The following is a 23,433-nucleotide window of genomic DNA, read 5'->3' as shown; positions in this document are numbered from 1 at the left end:
GTTCAGTTAACATCCAACACTTAATAGAGATACAAAACAAAAAGTTATTTTCCTGGTGATGACAACTCATCACATAAGAGAACTCATGAGAACTTTTTTCTTGTGATGATCTACTGTCAACAACTTAAAAAAAAAATACCATACAGATGTTAACTAGAGTCATCATTTTGTACATTAAATCCTCAGTACTGGAAGTTTGTACCTTTTGACCACCTTCTCTAAGTCCCCAACCCTCACCTCACTTCCTGCCTCAATAACCACAAATCTGATCTGTTTAAGATTCCACATATAAGTGAAATCATACAGTATTTGTCTTTCTCTGACTTCTCTCACTTAATATAATGCCCTCAAGGTTCATACATGTTGTCTCAAATTGCCAATGTCCTTGTTTTTTATGGCTGAGTAATATTCCACAGTATATAAGTATGTATATGACTATTTCTTTATCCATTCCTGGTCAACGGATCTTAGGCTTTTTAAATGTCATGGCTATTATAAATAATGCTGTGAACATCTGGGTGCAGCTATCTTTTTGGTACTTTTTTCTTAAGTTTTTACATAGTGTAATATTAATTTCACTTGTATAATATAGTGATTCCACACTTCCATACAACACCTGGTGCTCATCACAAGTGTACTCCTTAATCCCCATCACCTATTTCACCCATCCCTCCATCCATCTCCCCCCTGACATTGTTTCCTTTGATATATTCCCAGAAGCGGAATGATGAATGATGTTGAGCACCTTTTCATGTACCTGTTGGCATCTGTATGTCTTCTTTGGAAAAATGTCTATTCAAGCCCTTTGTCCATTTTTAATTGGATTATTTGGGGGTTTTGGTAATGAGTTGTAGGAGTTCTTTATATATTTTAGATATTAATCCCTTACAATATAAGACTTACAAATACTTAATAAAGTCTTTAAAATACTTTTTCAGTATAAAGAAAACATAATATATACACTATAAATAGACTTCCAAATTCTGTTAACCCAGCCTGTATACCTGACTGGCATTCTCCTGCTGCCATAAAACTAATAAAACAAAAAAGTTATAATAAGGACCAATAAGACCAAAGGATTTCTTACATCACGAAAAGCACAAGCCATTGGGAAAAAAAACAACAAATGACTACATTACATTAAAAAATTCTGTTCAAGGGTCTCCTGGGTGGTTCACTCTGTTAAGTGTCTAACTCCTGATTCCGGCTCCAGTCATGATCACACGGTTTGTGAGATCAAGTCCCCTACCGGGTTCTGCGCTGACAGCACGGAGTCTGCTTGGGAGCACTCTCTACCCCCTTCTCTCTCTGCCCCTCCCCTATTTACATGCACGCTGTCTTTCAAAATAAATAAAAAATAGAAATAAAAAATTCTGTTCATAAAATTATTCATTAAAAAATAAGTAATAATTTCATAAGATGTATGTTTAATCCATAAATTCAGCGAAGGTTTTTTATCCAGAGTATATAATATAGAACTCCAAAATTCCAAGAGAATGCCCATTTTAGGCAGAAGATATGAATGAATTAAGAACAGAAACACATACACACAAAAACAAAAGCACAAAAAAGAAACTCATAGTATATTTTGTTTACTTTACTCAAGAGCCCGAAGCTCACAGAACAGGGATTAGCTCCAGCTTGGCACTCAATATTTTTTGAATGTTCAATGAACAAGGAGTATTTTTTTAAAAAAATTTTTAATGTTTATTTTTGAAAGAAGGAGAAAGAGAGTGAAAGAGTGTGTGCTAGCGGGCGAGGGGCACAGATAGAGGGAGACAGAGACTTGGAGGCAGACTCCCTGCTATCAGTGCGAAGCCTGACCTAAGGCTGTAACTCATGAACCATGAGATCATGAGCCAAAGTCAGATGCTCAATGGACTGAGCCATCCAAGCACCCAGGAATATATATGTTTTCTAATGAGCAATAAAGATACTCAATCTCACTACAGACCAGAATATTATAAATTAAAACCACCATCTGATAACCCCATCAGACTGGCAAAAACTAAAACATCAAACATTATGAAGTGGGTGATGATGTGTATAAACTGGAAAATTTAAAAACTGTTAATCAAACCACTCTGGAGACCAATTTGACAATATCTACATAAAGCTGGAACTGTACATGACCCAATGATTCCATCGCTTAAGGGATACACTAGATCAGGTGTCAGTGAAGTATGGCCCAGCTAAATATGGACTACTGCCCGTTTTTATGAGACCTAAAAGCTAAGATGGCTTTAACATTTTTAAATGGTTGAAGGGAAAAAAAAAAATCAAAACAATGTTTCATAACACATAAAAATTATAAAAAAATTCAAATTTGAGTGTCCATCAAGTTTTACTGGCACACAGCCACATTTGTTTACTTATGTCTCATCTATAACTGCCTTCTTACTAAAATAGCAGCATTGAGTAATTGGAACAGAGAGTGTTCAGACTGCAAAGTGTAAAAACATTTACTATCTGGCCCTTTAAACAGAAAGTTTGCTGACCTCTGCCCTACAGAAACACACACACGTGCACAAGGAAATGTACTTTTAAAAGATTTCATAGTAGCAATATGAAACATATGAAGGTATACATAGTAGCAATGTATGTAATAATAAAAAGGTGGCTACAACCTAAACTTCTACAAATGGGAATGTATAAATAAACTGTAGTATATCCATACTATGAGATACTAATTGACAATGAAAATGGAAGTTCTTATCAACATTAATCCCTCAAACAATGCTGTAAGAATGATAAGCAAGTTGCGGAAAAATACAGAACATAACTCATATTCTAAAACATGCAAGATAATTTACACGTGCACACGCACGTGTGGGTGCGCGCGCACACACAGACACACACAGACACACACACACACACACACACACAGTTTAGAGATACATACATAAAGAGTAAAGTACAAAGAAATGCATGGGAAAGATAACTACCAAATTAAGAATGGTAGTTACCCCTGGAGGTAGGAGGATGCAAAAACGATAGGGTTTACCCCAGCTTCAACTATACTGGTAATGTTTTCTTTCGGCTAGTAAGCAGAACATGAGTTTTTGCTATACTATTCTTCATATTTCACATAGGTATAAAATATTTCCTAATAACTTTTAAACTATCACCATAACGTTTTACAATAATGAAGAATAGGATAATTTTTTTAAACTTGAAACTTCTGCAACTGACAAATGTAAAAGCAGTAAAATATAAAGAGGAATTAAATGTCAATGTCAGAAAATCTCAATAAAGCAATTTCAGGTGGCTCTGTAGCACTATCGCCCCAATCTTTCTTAAGAACTTGTCAGGATCCTCCAAAGACAGTTCTATTGGAGCTCCAAGCACCACGTTACAGGTACCCTGCTGAAGAGACCAGGTGAAGAGGCCTTTACACTACATGGAAAGAGAAGGGTCCACCTTTCCACATCTACTGGAGTCAAGACATTTGAATGAAGCCATCTTGGAACCTCCAGACCAGGGACATATGTTACGTAAAGAAGAATCACCCAGCTGAGGTGACTTTCTCAAATCCTTAATCTATAAAGCCTTTGTACTTCTGAACAGAAAACAGACCAATAGATTATCCAAAACTATCTCAAAATGAAGTCTAAATATATGATATTCTTGGGAGTGATATTAAATTAGATTTCTCAGGAGTCACCAAAACCACATACTCTTTGCATCGGGATGGAGCTACTACTGCTCAGTATTCTTTGTTTATCTACTTCTTTGTTCCATTCAGTGGATTTCTACGGACCTTTTGGCAGGATGCCAGCATACAGTTAGTTCTGTCCAAGGTCTTTATCAGGCAGCTGTTTGGTGCTACTGGTGTTTCTGGAAGCTCCTTGATCTTCTATAGAACAGAAATATCAAGCAGTGGTATCTTATCCCAAAGTAATACAGGTGGTTCTATCTTTACAAGATAGAAAAAATTCAGTTATCTCTAAAAATTCAGTTATCTCAAGCTGATGCACACAAAGTTCCAAAGTCAGGAAATGAACAACTCAGAAATGACTGTAAGAGACAAACAGCGCCAAAGAAAGGTGAGAAGATCATCAGGGTAAGAGAGGAATTCAGTATCCAGGGAGATGGACCAATGACATTTTAATTCTGAACATGAAATGCATAATTCAACAAGGAAAAAACTGACAGAAAACTTAAATTAGAAGGTAAACTTGAGAAACAGGCAAAGCTTGTAAATGGTGAAGACAAAGGAGACTCAAGAGTTGGTACTCAAACTGGGAAGGAAATGCTGATGAAGACTCCCAGACTTAATCGCTATTATGACAAAACTAAATCATTCTCTGATAAAATCTCCTATGATATTATAGAATGGAGACCAACCTAGGCTGAAGAAAGATCAAATGCCAAAATATTTGGAATCCCACTTCATCCAAACAGTGGTCATAGGAGTTATAGAGGCAGAGTCAACAGAGGTCATGATGGTGAAGAGGTAGTATCTTCACCATGTTTTCACAATTTAGTGGCAGATTCATATATAGGAGGTAGTGGGGTAGAAAGCTTGCAGATTTTTGAATGAGGAAAGACAACAAAGTTATTACATAGTCTACAAACAGGTCTCAGGGAATTTCTAGCTCTTCATTAGATTGCCATTTGGTTTCAATCTTTGCAAAAAATGAAGAAGTGAATTTACTATATGCTGGACACACACACTGGCTTTTTTTGTTGTTGTTCTCCCTACTCTATTTCAAAGACTATAATGCAGTTAATATGAGAGGGGGGGAAAAAACCATACTAAAAAGCAAACATGAAATGTATTTGAAATAGCCAAAAACCTCCAAAAGCAAGATCAGAATATGGTTTGTTGTATTGCTACTCAAGCTTGTAGCTTCAGATGTCCTCAAGGTAATTGTTGTTAACCTGCGACAAGGCAGAATGTCTAAACGTCTCCATGTGACCCCAATGATTGTACCAATTTTAGCAATGAAAGTCCTGTATCCTCAGGAGAAAGGGGTTCTAATTTTTGGTGATGGATGCAGAAAATTATGTAAAGTACAAAACCTAAGATAATCCAAAGAATAGGGCTAAAGAAAAACCATTTGTAATATCAAACAGATACTGCATACATTATCTACCTTCCATACTTGTTGTCTTTTTTTTTTTTTAAGCTGATGTTGGCAATCATAATTTGCGGTTCATAATAACAGATTACCATCCATTGTTGCATCATTCCAAGCAATAGGACTTTAAGTATACAAGTTAAGTGGGTTATAATCATGATCATTAATAGTCTGTTGTCCTTGACTTTGTATATTAACTGTTGTGTTTTGTACGGAGATAGTGTTTAATTTTTAATACCATAAATAGTGTGACCACGTTTTCTAAGAGTTCAGGTAATGAAAATGAAAAAGACTACAATAACAACTCCAGCATGACCCAAACATCACCAAGTGAAAGAAAAAAGGAAAGAAAAATTTCTAACATTCTTCCTCTTTTCTTACTTACGCTTACCTGGATTCAGAAATTCTTGAATCAGTCCCTGATCAAAGAGAAGTCAAACCAATGACTGTTTATTTTGCTCTTTATACCTGTGAAACAAATTACAAATTGTGTGGCCTACTTTGTTCCATCTTCTGTAGCTTCCAACTGCCAAGAAATTAGAAACTTTTGGATCTCGTAAGAACTGTCATTTTCAAGTTTAAGCAATATTTTGGCTTTGTGAAAAGAATTAAAAAATATATACATACCAGGTAAATGGGAGAAGAAAGGTGGCTGTATAAAGATGGTTGCAAATTCTTTGCCACTCTTGGCACTGAATGGTGGTCTACTTCCCTCCCCTTGAATCTGGGTTGATTCTGTGACATTTTTTTGCCAATAGATGTGGCAGAAGTGACTGGGTAATTCCTGAAATTAAGCCTTAAGAGATCTGTGGCTCTTGTTCTTGTCCTCTTAGAGTGCCGCTTCTTCAATAACTGATAATTCCCCATAATTCCCTATTATTTTTCCTTCTCTTGTCTAGACCCCTCTCAAAGGGAAAGTAGGAAAGAGGAAGAGTGGGGAAGCAAAGGGATAAGGAAAGGAGGGAAGGAAGAGAGAAGGAAATGCTGAAGGAAGTTAAGATTATATATGTCAGGTGCCAAGCTCCAGTTCTGATTTTCCCACCAAGTTGTTCTAGATCATATAACCCCTCTACAACTCTTGATTTCCTCAAATACTCAACATAGTTTTGTAATGACAACAGAAACAATCAACTTATGGAAATGTAGACATGTAGACTATATAATTCCATTTCCTCCTTCCTCTCTGACTACACCAATGAACCTATAATATCAAGAACAATCAGCTAACGGGCGCCAGGTGGGCTCAGTCGGTAGCACATGCAACTCTTGATCGCAGAGTTGTTTGAGCCCCACGATGGGTGTAGAGATTACTTACTAGATAATAAAATAAAATAAAATCCAAAACAACAAGCTAATACCTAGAAAAAGAAAGGTAGTAAGTGAAAGAAAAGTAAAAACTAGAATTCAAATAAAAACAAAGGCAATATGAAAGAGAAGGAAAGCAAGAAAAGGAAGTTCTTCTTCTCTGACTACTATGAAAATCAATATAGCAATACCAAGTAACACATAGTGCTCAGGATTATATGCCCGGAATTGTTCTATTAAACATATTAACATATTTAATGTTCATGGAAAGTTTATGAGGTAACTTCAGTTACCATTCTTGGTTCACAGATATGAAAACACAAAAGTGGTGAGCCAAATGTTGAACCCTGGCAATCCAGCTTCTGAGTTCACACTCTCATTACATTTCTAATGAAAATACCTTTTATGAAATCAACTCAACTGGGATAAAACCAGGAAATAAGCACACTTAAGTAAGGAGTAAATAAAGAATGATACTGTGATGCAGTTTCTAAGAGTAGTCCTATCAACAGAAAAAGAAACAGGGCTAAATGGATAACTTTGTGGTGTGTTCCACTTAGCAGGTGGAAACTAAAGACCTTGCTCATATTCACGGAATGCCAATCATTTAGAAGAAATTGTGCTTTAGTTCAAGAGATCCTATGAAGTATTTATTTACAGTTCTCGGTAAAACTGACAAACTGATTGGGTTCTGAATTACACTTATATGTAAAATAAAAGTATGGTTAAGGGGAAATAGAAAACATGTTTCATTTGGAGATTTAATACATTTTGCTGGTATAGAGGGCAACAGAGCAATAATTCAGCATCAGGCTTTTCAAGCTAGTGGTCAAAGTCCACAAAAGGAGTTGGACCCAAAGTAAAAAGGGAAACAAAGTAGTTACGTAGGTATATGTGTGTTTGTACACAAAAGGTAAGGCCAGGAAAAATGGGAGTAAATAATGGTGAAGCAATTAGTTGGTAAGAAAAAGGAAAAAAAAAAAAAAGGGAGAAAAAAGCTCTATTTGAGTAAGTGTAGTATAAAAAAAAAAGGAACAAATGAGAGAGCAAGTAGATTTGTTAAAGGTTCCACAGGGGAGATAAGGGGGGGAGGGGGAGGAGGAAGAGGAAGAGGAGGAGGAGAGGAAGAGGAAGAAGAAGGAGGAGGAAGAGGAAGAGGAAGAAGAAGAAGAAGAAAAAGAAAGGGAGGGAGGGATGGAGGGGGAGGGGGAGGGGGAGGAGAAGATGGAGAAGGAGGAAGAAGAGGAGGAGGAGGAAGAAACAAGAACAAGCTAGTTACCATCACTTTTGCCCTAAATTGATCTTGCTGATAATCTTTTGCTCTTCTCTAAAGCATCCTTTTCCATGTGGTAGTCAATGACCTTTCTGGGAACAAATCTATAATGTTAACTCCAGTTTCATCTTGTACCACTCTCCTTGCCAGTACCACACTATCCTTTTAGTTCCCTAAACATGTCATGCTTTCTCTATTTTATTTCCTCAGCTTGGAAATCCTTCCCACCTTTCCTTCTCCTACTCATCCTTCAAAATGTCCTAATTAAACCAAATTCTTGTTATTATGAATAATTTATTTTGTTGTACCTGACAGCTGTAACTTTACATTTACAAGTGTGATTATGTGACCATCGACTCTCCTCACTCAACTGGAAACTCCATGGAGAAACCACTTCTTTTTCCCCTTCAACACTGTGCCTCTCTCAGCATAGTACCTACAACACTGCAGTTGTCCAATAAATACCTGGTGAATGAATGAAGGAAAAGAGAATCCTGCCATGCTATTATCACAAGTAGAAAAGGGTAAAAAACAACCTTAAGTTAATAGAAGAGAAAGAAACAGAGGGAAAAAAGAGTTCAATACAAGTTGGGTCCTAATTAAATCTTAGTAATTTCAGTGTGGTACTATACTAAAAAATTAAGTACAATAGTAGCCAGTAGGTCTCCTTTTTTCTAATGAAGTCAGAAAAGGAAATAGAATTAACATTTTACTTCATTATAAGGAAATAAAACAGGCTTGTTAGTCTAGGGGTATGATTCTCGCTTTGGAAATAAAACATAATTTAGAACATGATTGACAAATAAGCATCTCAAACTTAATTCAACCAAAGCAGAACTATTAACTTCTCATTCCTCTACTACCAGTCTCCTGCATTTCAGTAAATGGAATTAACTCCCAAAACCTCCAACCAAAACCCTGGGGGTCATCTATGATCCCTCCCAGTCTCTGATCCTCAATATACGATTTACCAAGAAGCCCTGTAAGCTTCTACATCCAAACATATCTTCAATCTACCCACTCTTCCCCAATCTCCAATGCTACCATTCTAATCCAAGATCCTCTTTTGGTTTTACTGAAGTAGAATTAATATACAATGTTATATTAGTTTCAGGTGTGCAACATATTGATTTAACAATTCTGTACATTACTCAATGCTCACCACTACAAATGTAGTCACCATCTGTTACCATAAAACATTACAGTAATACTGGCTATATTCCCTATGCTCTACTTTTCACTTCTGTGGGTTATTTTATAATCTAAGTTTGTACCTCTTAACACCCTTTATCTATTCTAACCCCTCTATTTTAGACTACTCCAATATTCTAACTCATGTCCCTGCTTTTACTATTTCTCTACTCTAATTCATTCTACCCAAAGTGATTTTTTAAAAAGATAAATCATATCATGACACCCTTAGCCCCAAACTCTTCAATGACTTCCCACTTCTTACAATAAAATAAAAATTCGTCTTGAATATTAGATCTGCTGCCTCCCTTTCTTATCATTCTCTCCTTTGCTTGCTACATTTCAGCCATAATGACCTCCTTTTTGTTTCAAAAATGGAACCATACAGCATCTCAAAACTTCACAGGCATCATTCTCTCTGCCATACTCTGAAGTGTCCTATAGTTAACATGTTACCTTAATTCAGGTGTCACCTCCTCAGGAGGGAGTTTACTGATTTTAATATTATGTAAAATAGCTTTTCTACTCCTTTATTGCTCTGTATATTCCTGTCTTTATCACACTGCTACCACCTTGTTTATTTCATTAACAACAAATTGTTCCAAGAGTAAGAAATACAATGGTGAAAAAACAAAGTCACTATTTTCACGGAGCTTATATTTTAGTAAGATTGAAAAACAAATTTATCAAGTGATAAGCGTTATGAAAAATAAAACAGAATAAGGGAATACCATGGGTTTGTATGTGTGGCAGCGGGACATTTTATGTAGGTCGTCAGGTCTGAGTAGACATGAACAAAGTAAAAAAGGGAACTTTATGAAAACATGGAGTAAAATTATTCTAGGGGCTTCTGGGTGGCTCAGTCGGTTAAGTGTCCAATTTCGGGTCAGGTCATGATCTCACGGTTGTGGGTTCAAGCCCTGAGTCAAGCTCTGTGCTGACTGTTCAGAGCCTGGAGCCTGCTTCGGATTCTGTCTCTCTCTCTGACCCTCCCCTGCTCGCACTCTGCCTCTCTCTCCCGCTCAAAAATAAACAAACATTAAATTTTTTTTAAATTATTCTAAATGGATTTTTACTTATTTCTTAATGCAGTACAATATATGAAAACCAGATATGAGAAACTGAAATCCTTGCTTTCCCTTATGCTCATATTCTAAACAAGTTACCATTTGCTTTCCTTATGAGAATGTTGAAGACAAGGTGAAACTCAAAATTATTATAACTGTACATTCCTAGACCCTTAAGTTAGAGCCAACTAAGAGCGATAGCTTGAAATTCACAATCAGCCCAATATTTGTTGGCTGTATTTATGCTCTTTCCATCCTTCCTATGTTCATCTAGTTAGAACTTAAACTGAACCAGAAGCCTATAGAAGTCCAAAAGTTACCTAAGTACAAAAATATAATCAATCATCTGCATACTGAATGTACTAAGTAAGCATCAGTAACGGTAAGACATCTTTGGAGGTTCCAATAGCAAAACAAAAAATAACAGCACACAACACCACCTGTAACACAAGTTGCACCACTCTCGGCCTCTAATAGATATCTATTCTGCCCAAACAAGAATGGAGGTAAAACAGAGGTAATATGAAATGAACCCAGAAAAACTTAGAAGCTTTCCACATCTTCCCACTAGGAATCCCATACAAAACTCCCATCGCTTTTAAATAAAGGCTGGCTTGCATAGCCATGTAAGTGTTTCTTTTGTTTTTGTTTTTTTGCTTTGCTATACTCAAGGAAGAATTAAGAAAATTAAGATCTCTTTCCCTATCCACCTCTATTAGGCCCTATTTGTTCAGAGTAATATTGAGGACCTACTGTAGTCCAGGCACTGTTCCAGGTGCTGTTAATAAAACCGTAAACAAGGCAATACCTATCCCTCTACACCCTCTTACAGAATACGTACACCACAGTTAAGATATATTTTCTTGAGAAATGTTTCTAATCAATTATTTTTTTTAAAGATTGCTTATCTTGTATATGAAAATCAACTTTGTGAAAGTATCCAGCTAATCCTTTTTAACAATCACTGCACAGTAAGCTCATTTTTCTAAACATGTTTATAAACAATTTATATTTAATTTGGGATAAACACTGAACCCATACTCAAATTGAGCAATGCAAACACTCAAGTTCCTGGTCCACAGTCACAACGGATTTACCAGTATTTGAGGGTCCGTATTTATATGGGCAAGGAACCAATATTGTTACCCATTACCACCATTCCCAACAATAACATGCAGCTTTTCTTAAGACTTAGTCCACCTACAACAAATGTTTGGCTTTCCCTCACAAGTGAATAAAAATGGAACCACCCAAACTTTGTCTATTAGCTTTGGTGACCGTCCCCAAATTGACATTGTGAATCTCGTTCTATATTTTCAGATAAATTATGTTATAAAATATCTTTAGCAAAACATTTCGTAAGAACATCAGACATGGCCAGACTTAATCTGAATACTGGATGCAAAAGGAAGCCCGAAGCTCTGCGAAACAGAAAGAGCAGAGAGCGTACATGAAACATACCCAAGTAAAACTACCTCTCCCCTCCCTACTTAGGATTGGCCCCCGATTTCACCCAACCTTAGCAATCTGAAACTTTCCATCAACACCAAACAAGATGCGACTGCCATCCGCTCTCATCTTTAGGCCACCACCAAAAAATTTAAAATGTCAAAGACTTAACGCGTGCACTCTCAAGGGACACCCACCAACGCCAGCTCGCAGCGGTATCCACCCGCGCCCTCTCGGCCATGTCCGCCCCCAGCCAAGCTCCTCGCACCGGCGGACTCGAACCCAGCGCGCTCGCAGCACATTCCCTCCCAGCCATCGCCCGGGCAGCTCCCGCCCCCCCAGTACCTCTGCCGCCCCCAAACCCACCCTGTGCGAATAACTGAATATCCGGAGACCAGGAGGGCCACACTTCCCTGTATTTCCCCCACCCTATCCCCTGCAAGGGCAGAAATAGGTGTACCTTCCAGAAAAGTAATCTCCCCTGCGCTGCCGCCGCTCTTGCCAGCCGCCATCTTCCTCCTCCCACGCCGCCTCCTTCTTAATCCATGGCCCACACCACCGCCGCGCTTGCCGGGATGAGGGGCCGCGCCGCAGGAGGGTAGCCGCCGCAGGGTTGCGGGCCTAGAACTCGGCCGTCAGGGGGGCGGCGCTCCCACGGCCAGATGGGCCTACACAAAAGCAGGCCAGGCGCTCCCGGGCCTATCCGCGGGCTGGCGGGTGGCAAGGCCCGCGGCCTGGACTTCTCCTCAGGCCCCTCCGGGGGAACGCGAGCGGCGGCGACGGCGACGGCGCTTCCCGGGCCCGGTTCCTCTCGGCCCACGACTCCCCATCCACCGCCTACCCAGGCCGCCTGAGACGCTTTCCCCAGCCGCGGGACCCAGGAAGAGAGGCTGAAGGCGAGCACACAAACACACCTCCCTTCGTCCCGGGCCGTAAAATGGCCGCAGCCGCCGCGCCGGGGCGGCGAGGTCTCGGCGACCGTCAGGCGCCCCCAGGCCCTTCGCTCCCTCTGCCGCCGCCGCCGCCGCTACGGCCGTCCGCCCACCCCGCCCAGGCGTGAATGCATCAGCGGAGGCCTTTGCGACTGTCCATGTGGACAGGGGTGGGTCTCCTCTGCCACCGCCTCGCGTCCGTCGCCACAGCAGCTCCAGCCGCCGCCGCTGCCGCTCCTCCCCCACGGGCGCTGGAGCTGCCGCCCGGCTCCCGCCCCCACCGCGCGCCGCCGCCCCCAGCGCCGCTCCCCCTCAGGAGCCCGGGCTCGGCTCGCGGGCAGAACGGTCTGCGGCGCCGCACGGAACACCGACTTGAGGCTCCAGACGCCGTGGCTCTCGGTGGAGCGGGCCCTGCGCGGCGCCGACTCGGCCTGGACGCGTTTCGTCCAAAAAAAGTCTCGACCGCCGAGGGCCCCATGGCAGACCTGGTGTGTGAGCGCTTCTAAGCCAGGCTGGTGATGAGCTTGGGTTCTGTGGCACCACAGTTGCCTAAGAAAATGTTAGAAGTTGCTTTCTTTGACCAGGCCTTAGAATTTAAACCATAGTCAACTGAAGAGCGTAGGTAGAGTGAAGTAGGGCAACCACATGTTAAGAAAATGATTTGTGGTCTTCATTTTTAAAAGAAGCTTTCAAAATAATTTATCAAGGAAGAGTCTACAGTACATTTTGGATGACAGTGTACAAAAAAAAAAAAAAAAAAATCCTGTCATACGTGCCTGAGACTTCAAAACCCATACCCTGCCTTACAAATCAGGTCTTATAATTAATTGCAGGTTATTATATCATGTTTATTTTTTCTTTTCCTTTTTTCTTTGGCTTTTTACAATTATAAAAGTAAGGCATTCATTAACGAAAATCTGGAATACAGGAAAGGGAAGTGATGCCTGGCTCCACCACCAAAACTCAATTCTTTTAGGTGTGTAGTCCTCTAAGCGAACATTTTTCTTAAATCCCTCATTATGCCTCTTTAAAAAACGAAAATTTCTGCTATGTATCATTGAAAATCCAACAGCCACTAAATTGATGCAGAAAAGGTATGATTAAAGTGCAGTATTTGAGGAATGAACTGCTCTAATTAGTTTGTCCTGTTAGCCAAGGCATAGGCAGAAAATCTTTCCCTTTAAAACTTCTTTTAAAACCTTATCCTAACATGAATAACCTTTCCTGATTTAGTATAAGTAACATAATGAATATAATTTATTATAATTTGTTGCTTGAGGATGTTGAATGATCCAGTTGTCATGCTCTATGACATAGTCTGTGCCAGTGACAGTATAATACTGAGGTGTGTAAATAACAGGCAGATGTGGGTGACTGGACTCATTTGTACAGACTCCAAAATACAGTTTTAAAAAATAATCTCTCATTTAAAAATAGATGCATACTGGCTTTGAAAATGGAAAAAGGTGTGGGAAGTCAAGGAATGTGGGTGGCCTCTGGAAGCCAGCTTTCAGAAAAGGCAAGGAAATGGATTCTGTTAGAGCTTCCAGAAAGCAAAGCCAACACCTTGATTTTAACTCAGTGAGACAGAACGTCCGGACCACTGACCTTACAGAACTGTAAGATAATACATTTTTGCTAAGTTGCTAAATTAGTGGTCCTTTGTTGCAGCAGCCGCAGAAAACTAATATACATGGAATGGGAAACAAGGTGGAGTTACATAAAAGACGTCTTTTGAGCAGCCTGAGGTAGGATCTTTAAGACAAAGTCCATTGTTTTGTGTTACGAATTTCAGCTAATGTCTATGGGAACACATAATTCCAACTTTAAAAATGTGGCATCAAAATCACCTGGAAAGGCTTGTTAAAACAGGTTGCTCTACCCCACCCCTAGAGTTTCTGATTCAGCGGGTCTGGAGTGCACCTGAAAATTTGCATTTTTAGTAAGTTCCCAAGGTGTTACAACATGCTGCTGATTAGGGGACCACATTATGAAAACCACTAGATTAAACAATCTCTAAATTTCCTTTCAGTTTAATTCCATGAGTCTGCAATTACAAGTGAAATGATCAGTTTCCATGTTAAAGTATAAGATTAAAGATATTTCAGAAATCACTACTCCTCCTTGTGAACATTATCAATTAAAAACTGATAGTATCATGTGACTCTTAAGGTATTCCGGCCTAGAAAAAGTCAGATTGAGGATATGTCCCTGAAATATAGCTATATTTAGTATATATGCATATATATATATATATGTATATGTTTAATATATTTACAAATGTAGCCTTTTTTTTATACGTACATTTTGAATGATACCCAGGGGTGTTACTAAGAATGCTTTTGAATGGTAGAAATACAAAATGTTAGAATTACAAAACCAATTCTCTGAGTTATACAATCAATTTTTATTACAAGTTTAGCATGTCTTTATTGCTTAAATTTAGCAAATTCTATTAAGATGTAAGCTAACCTGTCATATTTAACACAATTTAATTCTGGCATAAAAGATAAATAGAAAAGTTAGACTAAAGCTTGAATGGATGTGTAATTACAGTAGATAAAAAAAAGCTACTTTAGTTTTCTAATTATTCCATTAAAAATTTTTTGGGAAAAAAGGAAAAACAAAGCAGAGATCTGCCACCCAAAATTTTAATTCTAATTCTAAAGCCCTCTCTTTTCTAATAGCATTTTACTTACTTAGTCTGGTCATCCAGTACCAAGTTTAAATTCTAAACCTGGTCTTCCATACTCAACAATGCAAACATCCCATCTCCAACCACAATGGTCAGTGGTATTGACCAAAGGACCCATATCTGCAAGGCAACACAATCATCCTATGCAAACAGAATTCAGAGGAAAACAGGGTGGAGACTGATGACAGGATCTTTTGGAGGATCCAAGAGCATGAGACCCTCTCCAAAGCTACTCTTCTGCCGAGATTCTTTACTCAGTACATAGTATTGGCATCCATCCAGTTTCACAAACTAGAAATCTAGGAATCATCTTTTACTTGCTTTTTTAAATTAAATCTACATCCTTGAATATATCTTTAGCTTGTTTTTTTAAGTTTATTTGTTTATTTTGAGAGAGACAGTGCAAGTGGGGGGAGGGACAGAGAGAGGGAGAGAGAATCCCAAGCAGGCTCAGCACTGCCAGTACGAAGCCTGACGTGCGGCTTGAACCCACGAAACCATGAGATCATGACCTGAGCCGAAACCAAGAGCTGGACACTTAACCGACTGAGCCAGCCAGGCACCCCATGTCCTTGAATATATCTTGAATCTATTCACATTTTTTCCAATTCCAATGAGCCCATCCTAGTCTTAGCCAGGGTGGCTCAGCCATACTACTGTAATAACAGCTTCAAACAGGCCATTCCATGGTCTCTCTGCCCACCCTCTAATCCATTTCTCACACAAAAGCTATAATGATCTTAAAAAATAAAAAAATCAGATCAAAGCACCTTCCCACTAAAACCATTCAAAGGTTTCCTGTTGCCCTTAGGATAAACTCCTAAATCCTTAATCAATCTACTGGGCCCTCCCTACCTACTTCACCAGCCTCATCTTTAACAGCATTTTCACCTTCTCGGTTAAGTTCCAGCCATTTTGTTCTTCTTTCAGTTCCACAAATGCTTCATCTTCTTTTCTACTTTAAAGACTTTGGACACGTTTTATCCTCCATCTGCAATGCATTTTTTGTCTAAATAGGGACTTGCACCAGTAGGTTAATACATATCTGCTGAATAAAACAACATATTTAAAATAATCTTTGTCAAGGAAAATTCAGAATTGTAGAATTCTAGAACCTGGATTCCTTAGTTACCATCTAATTCAGTCTTCTCAGAAGTCCAGAAAATGTCTTTGCCCAAAGTAACATTGTAGTAAAAAGCTATGATAAATGCCCTAAAAAGGATCAGCAATCCAGATGTGAACCTGGGGCCTGGGTTTGAAGATTACAATGCTGAAGCAACTTGAGCTGTTTCCAGGAGGCCAGGAACTGACTGAAGGAGGACTTGTGTTGGTAATAGATACATAATAACAAAGCTTCCTCTCTGTATTTGGCTACAAAATCTTCTTTTGTATCACAGTTGTATCCTCCATTTTAGCCAGATTTAAAATTCTTCGTATAAAACTATAGTTGACCCTTGACCAACATGGATTTGAATTGCATGCTTCCACTTATGCATGGAATTTTTTCAATACATAGAACTGTAAATGTATTTTCTCTTCTTTATGATTTATAAATAGCATTTCCTTGTCTCTGGCTTATTTTATTGTAAGAATATTGTATGTAATACATATACAAAATATGTGTTAATTGACAATGTTGTCAGCAAGACTTTGGTCAACAGATAAGTTTTAGGGGAATTAAAAGTTATATGCAGATTTCCTATTGCATGAGGGATTGGTGCCTTGGGACCAAGGACCCCTGACTTGTTCAAGGGTCAACTGTATTTGAATAAACTGATTCATATTTTATGCTGGTAGAGCTTAATAATTATTAATAAAATAATCCAGTTTAAATACATACATTTCTTTGAAAACGCAATTATCAATCTTGTTCTTTTAAACACTATACTTAAAAGTACAGCATAGGGGTGCCTGAGTAGCTCAGTTGGTTAAGCCTCCAACTTTGGCTCAAGTCATGATCTTACAGTTCATGAGTTGGAGCCCAAGTCAGGCTCTTTGCTGTCAGTGCAGAGCTCCTTCGGATCCTCTGTCACCTTCTCTCTCTGCCCCTCATTTGCTCACACACTCTCTCTCTTTCAAAAATAAATAAACATTAAAAAAAGCACAGCATATAGTTAGTCCTTGACTAAATATAAGTTTCAGAAGACAATAGCAGGTTCTGAAAATTATGTCGGGTTGATAGTTTTTGAAGGTCTAAGTGCATTTGTGTCAGATAAAATGAATATAATGAAATGAAAGTCATGTATAATTTTCTATTATAAGGATGCAAGTTTCTGTTTTTAACATAATTTCTACAATATAATATTCCACTTCACTTTCAACTTGTTGATTGTCTTATTTTTGCTCTTGTATAATCCTACCATGCTTCATGGCTTGATTAAGTGAAGCTGAAACTAATATTTTTTTTTAAATGTCAATAAATATATCCTTAGAATAACACAAATTTCTTGTAATGGTTCCTACCAGACATCTTTAGCGTCAACATTTATAAATGGACAGTGAAGTTTTCAAGTGACTTTCCTAGACCCTTGGCACTTTTGCTTTTGTGGGTCCCTTCCACAAGAATCATGTTAAAAAAATTTTAAGCTAGGTTTATAGTACTATATATGAAGCTATGTTTTTAAAAAATTTTAAGTTTATTTATTTGAGGGGGGAGGGGCTGAGAGAAATAGGGGGAGAGAGAGAGTCCCAAGCAGGCCCTGTGCTAATAGCACAGAGCCCAATGTGGGTGTTGATCCCATGAATTATGAGATCATAACCTGAGCAGAAATCAAGAGTCAGAGTCTCCACCAACTGAGCCACTTAGGCACCCCAAAACTATATTTTCAATTAAAATATTTAAGGTTAGTTTTTTTCCCCCAAACTGCTTTGGTCTAAAGAGATAATCTAGGCTGGATTATTATATATTTGTTATCATGATGTTAATTCTTTCTTCTCATTTTAAAAGAACATTAAAACATTTTTCACAAGGCTTTGAAAGTGTCATAGGCCACAGGCACTGTGCTTCCTGTGCCTAATGGATGTCAGCTGTGTAGATGACTGCTGGATCCTTTCATGTTCATTACTGGAAATTATCACATGAAAATCATATCTAGCTGAACTCTGAGGCAGTGGTGCTTACACTTTAACATGCATAAAAATCAACTGGACAGCTTGTAAAACAGTTTCCTGGGCCCCATCTCAAACCATCTAATTCAGTAGGTCACTGTGGGGGCCATGAATTTGCATTTCTAATAAGCTCAAAGGTAATGAGGGTGTGCTGATCTGACAACCACACTTCAGGAACCAGTGCTTGGAGTAATGTATGTATCTAAATGTTTCGTTTACACAAAGGCAGTGCTCTCAATATGATTTGCTAGGTATATTATCTACATCTCCTAACCAGCATTTCTTGACACATAGTAACAAAAACATCTATTTTTGTTTTAGAAGTGGAAACTGAGACCCAAAAGTTTGAAAACTTTCCCAAGATGACTCAGCTAGGAAAGTCTAAAGCTGGAACTTGAGCCCACATCTATTTAGACTCCAACGTTCATGCTCCCCTATTTTCATTATCATATGGCAGTGATCTCAAAGGTAAAATATAATCATTGGCCTAGAGGCAAAATCTTAAACATGAAATAATGCATAAAAATGGTAGAGAAGTGTATTTATCTAGACCTTCACTGTTGTATTTGCCCTGTTTATTAAAGTTTGCTGATAGCCTTCTTTCCGGCTCTTTATTCCTCAGTTCTTTAAAAAAAATTTTTTTTTATGTTTATTTAGTTTTTGAGAGAGACAGAGCACGAGTGGCAGAGGGGCAGAGAGAGAGAGGGAGACACAGAATCCGAAGTGGGCTCCAGGCTCTGAGCTGTCAGCACAGAGCCCGACACGGGGCTCAAACTCTCGGACCCTGAGGTCATGACCTGAGCTGAAGTCAGACGCTCAACTGACTGAGCCACCCAGGTGCCCCTATTCCTCAGTTCTTATCTCCAGTTAGTAACAGCAAAAGGAATATAGTAATGGCTTGCAACATAACTTTCTGAAAGTGCTGTGCTGTAATGCTAACTTCCAACTAAGGTTGTTGGGGATTTTTCATTTTTCATTAACTTCACTTTGCAATTTAAACTGCTGAACAAGTCAACAAACTTAAATCCTTAAAGCACCAAAAAAGTAAGGGTTAACTTGCACTCAGAGTGTGAAATTTAAACACCTTCACCTTATGAAGTTAAAAATATCATTTTATAAGTAGCTTCCTCATTCATTTTCTTAATATTCTCTCATTATAAACACATGACCTAATCACTTTCTCTTTCTCAGTCTATACATCTGTGTGTGTGTGTGTGTGTGTGTGTGTGTGTGTGTTTCCTACTGCTTTTCTTTCTCTGATTCTTTTATTCATCAAGAACACAGTCTAAAACAGATGTAGGCTATTTTCTAAGTTATATTTTTTAAGAAAATGCTTTGATGACCTCAAAGTTTACCAAACCTTTGTCCACCACCCTAGTGTAAAGGGGCACAGTGATTTTTACCAATCACACAGGCATAATAAGTACTGAAAGATATATTACAAGGATAAAGAAATGATCATATACATCATGGAGCATTCATTTAATGAAATGCTTTGCAGCTATTTAAACCCATGAAATAGATCTGTTTGTACTGATCAGGAAAGTAGCTATTATTAATTAAAAAGAAAAAGCAAATTATAGTTCAATTTCCTTTTCATAAAAATAAATTTATGAATATATATAATAATCTGTGTAGCATAGGGTATTTCAGAGGAAAGGGGTTAGAGGATTGATGTAGAGGACTTTGTCTTCTTTGTTATGGAATTTTATAGGTTTTGGATTATAGGTAACTTACTTTTTTAGCATTTTTCAGTATTTTCAAATAATTTTAAGCTAATAAATAAAGCCATGTTTTTTAGATATTTCTTGAACCTTCAAACTTTAACAGTATTGGGGCACCTGGGTGACTCAGTTGGCTAAGAGTTCGACTTCAGCTCAGGTCATGATCTCACAGTTCTTGATTTCAAGTCCCCCATCTGACAGCACAGATCCTCTGTCTCCTTCTCTCTCTGCTCTTCCCCCACTTACTCTCTCCCTCTCTCTCTCTCAAAAATGAATAGACATTAAAAAAAAGTTCAACAGTATTATCTAACCATTTTTTAAAATGTTGTTTCTTGAAACAAAAATATGGTCATTGTGGACTTTCCCAGTTTGTATATTTATCCTCATCTGTCAGGCCTTTCCCCATCCTTAAAGTGTTTAAAATTTTAGGTATGAAAACAATACAAATTCAATAATCTTGGAGGTGGGAAGACTATTTTATGTATCAATTATGACAGTTCCAGATTATTACAGTTGATTCCTTTATTTTCTATTTCTAGTATTTGGTTTGTATACATTAGTCTTGAAACCACCATGGAATTAGGTGGAATCAAATGAAGTTGCTGGATTTTTTTTTTTTCAACGTTTATTTATTTTTGGGACAGAGAGAGACAGAGCATGAACGGGGGAGGGGCAGAGAGAGAGGGAGACACAGAATGGGAAACAGGCTCCAGGCTCTGAGCCATCAGCCCAGAGCCTGACGCGGGGCTCAAACTCACGGACCGCGAGATCGTGACCTGGCCGAAGTCGGACGCTTAACCGACTGCGCCACCCAGGCGCCCCTGGATTTTTTTAAGTAAAAAATGGTCAGATGTTGGGGCACCGGGTGGCTCAGTCGGTTAAGCGTCTGGCTCAGGTCATGATCTCATGGTTTGTGAATTTGAACCCCACATGAGGCTGTGCACTGACTGTGCAGAGCCTGCTTGGAATTCTCTCTCTGTCTCTGTCTCTCCTTCTCTCTCTGCTTCTCCTCCACTTGTGCATTCTGTTTCTCTCTCTTTCAAAATAAATTTAAAAACTTAAAAATAATTGGTTAGATGTTGGTACTTTCTTATGGCTCTACCTAAAAATCAAAAGCTATCCTGAATTAAGTCATATGATATCTTTACCTAGAAAATAATTATGAAAAATTTAGATTTGTCTTAATATTATGTTATATACACATGAAAACATAATATTACAAAGCTTGGTTTATTAAAAGTATAGTTTACATGGTGACTACATTAAACCTATAATACAGGCATGTACTACAACCTTGGTTCGAATGTATTAGAAGAGCAAACAGTATAATATTATTAAGAATACATGCCAGCAAATATCCATAATGTGATAAATTGGAGATTTAGGTTCTTTTTTTTTTTTTAATGTTTTTAAGGTTCATTTATATCTGAAGGAGAGAGATACAGAGCATGAGTGGGGAGAGGCAGAGAGAGAGACACACACAGAATTCAAAGCAGGCTCTGTCAGTACAGAACCCGACATGGAGCCTGAACTCACAAACCATGAGACCATGACCTGAGCCAAAGTCGGATGCCCAACCAACTGAACCACCCAGGTGCCCCGCAGATTTAGGTTCTTATGAAATCATCTCATTTGGGGAGATGGAAGGAGATGTCAGGACTTTAAAGTTTATTTATTTTGAGAGAGGGGGAGCAGCAGAGCGAGAGAGGGAGAGAGAATCCCAAGCAGGGCTCGATCTCATGAACCATGAGAGCATGACCTGAGCCAAAATCAAGAGTTGGGCTTAACCGACTGAGCCACCTAGGTGCCCCAGAGATATCAGGCCTTTAATGAGGAATTACTTAAAAAATGTTCATGATTATTTCCTCTTGGGAAAAAGTCATACTTTAGTAATGTTTTAAATCAGAATATATAGTAAATTAGAAAACATTTTGTATTGTCAGCATTTTATGCCCATGAAAGTATTTTATTTTCTACATATTACTTTACTTTGTAATCCTAAGCAAGATAAACCATTTAGGTATTTGGTTCTATGAATGGGTCTTCACTGTGCAAAGGCCCTTGCCTCTTGTGTAATAAACTGGACACTGTAGGTCAAGTCCCATTTCTGATAGACAGGAATAGGCTAGGGAGCATTATGTAAAATCAGAACTAAAGCTGCAAACACTAGTGCTGAGACCCTACCTTACTCCTCCAGTCCCTTTTCCCAGAGGGGACTTTGTGCATGACTTCCAACAAGCCATGGTCCTAGGGAGCCATTAACACCATGTCAGTAACCAGTCATATCTAACCTGGAGGGGAGACAATTTGGACTGGGTGAGAGTCTATCCTGGGGCCAGGCATGAAAGAATAGAGGAATAGGAAGTTGATGCAATTTCCTTATTACCTACTGTGATGACTAAATTAGCCTACTTGAAAACAATTTTAAGTACCTGATCTATTTGCTTTAAGTCATGTATATAGGTTAGGCAGCATTTAGTATGGATTTAGAAACTATCTGGAATATGAGGGTCTTGTAAATCAACTAAGAATATGCGGGCTAACATTCCTAAGACTTTTTTTTTTTTAATTGCTGTGATAATGTAAACTCTTCTGCAATACCATAATGGGAGAAAAACAATCCTGGCCTACTTGATTAAATAAATTCTCTAATGTTGTTGAGATAGTTGACCCATTTAAATAAAACATTATAGGAATCTACCTTTCCTCAAAATGGGTATATATGTATACCTCTGGCAGAGAAATCAAACCAAATGTAGAAGTTAGATACAAAAATAAATTTGTCATTTTCCAGCATCTGGCATGGTGTTGAACATTTAGTAGATATTCAATAAATATTTGCTAAAGTATTTTATAATTTATGTACTTTTTATCTTTTTGAGTCTGGATGTATTTATAGGTTTGGTGGTTTGTATAGCCAAACCTACTGGACTGAAATTTTAGTATGGAATAGTGCACTGTGATGCAAAATTTTTTTTTCTCTTGTAGTAATAGGATCAGCCCTTGAACATGGACTTGGCTTCTCCCCAGTGGCAGACCTGGGACATAACTGTGAGCAAAGAGTACTGGAGAGTACATGCATTCTCACTACTAATATGCACTTTTATTCAACATAGTACTGGAAGCCTTCGCCACAGAAATCAGACAACAAAAAGAAATGAAAGGCATCCAAATTGGTAAGGACGAAGTTAAACTGTCACTATTTGTAGATGACATGATACTATATATGGAACACCCTAAGGACTCCACAAAAAAGCTTAAGAACTAATAAATGAATTGAGTTAAGTTGCAAGGTACAAAATTAATATATAGAAATGGTTGCATTTCTATGTACTAATAATAAAGTATCAGAAATAGAAATTGAGACATTTCCAAAAAGAATAAAGCACTGAAGAATAAATTTAATCACAGAGGTGTAAAACCTATACTCTGAAAACTGTAAGACATTGGTAAAAGAAATTGAAGGTGACACAAATAAGTAGAAAGATATACCTTGCTCATGGATTGGAAGAATTAATGTTTTAAAATGTCCATGCTACCAAAGCAATCTACAGATTTAATATAATCCATCATAAAATGTCAACAACATTTTTCACAGAACTAGA

At 38.3% G+C, this 23,433-nt stretch overlaps 2 protein-coding genes, 1 long non-coding RNA gene and 1 pseudogene across 13 annotated transcripts in view; 3 read left to right on the top strand and 1 right to left on the bottom strand.

The window, feature by feature from the left end:
* The window catches only part of SENP6 (SUMO specific peptidase 6), a 115,572-nt gene extending 103,015 nt beyond the window's left edge, over positions 1–12,557 (bottom strand). For 4 of the 11 annotated variants that reach the window (XM_045498805.1, XM_045498810.1, XM_045498807.1 and 1 more), the window contains exon 1: positions 11,830–12,540. In XM_045498805.1, coding sequence (XP_045354761.1) covers positions 11,830–11,881 — 52 coding nt within the window. In that variant the 5' untranslated portion in view covers positions 11,882–12,540. Of the gene's footprint in view, positions 1–11,829 lie in introns of all 11 variants that reach the window. The other 7 variants (XM_045498812.1, XM_045498806.1, XM_045498813.1 and 4 more) reach the window with 3 other exon arrangements.
* On the top strand, positions 3,691–4,543 carry LOC123609364 (annotated as a pseudogene).
* LOC123609914 (serine/arginine repetitive matrix protein 1-like) lies at positions 11,915–14,717 on the top strand. Its single transcript, XM_045500921.1, has 4 exons — positions 11,915–11,967; positions 12,032–12,183; positions 12,225–12,789; positions 13,973–14,717. Exons 1-4 carry the CDS (start codon positions 11,915–11,917, stop codon positions 14,037–14,039), a joined length of 837 nt encoding a protein of 278 aa, XP_045356877.1. The 3' UTR covers positions 14,040–14,717.
* A 750-nt stretch (positions 14,718–15,467) lies between these two features.
* Positions 15,468–23,124, top strand: LOC123608628. Its single transcript, XR_006717346.1, has 3 exons — positions 15,468–16,326; positions 18,426–18,572; positions 22,817–23,124. It is a non-coding gene; the product is annotated as an uncharacterized LOC123608628 (long non-coding RNA).
* The last annotated feature ends 309 nt before the right edge of the window (positions 23,125–23,433 follow it).

Source organism: Leopardus geoffroyi, chromosome B2 (assembly GCF_018350155.1).
Source record: "Leopardus geoffroyi isolate Oge1 chromosome B2, O.geoffroyi_Oge1_pat1.0, whole genome shotgun sequence".
In the NCBI taxonomy this organism is placed as follows: domain Eukaryota; kingdom Metazoa; phylum Chordata; class Mammalia; order Carnivora; family Felidae; genus Leopardus; species Leopardus geoffroyi.
Note: the sequence above shows the minus strand (reverse complement) of the source record. Positions and strands in the feature narration are given on the sequence as shown.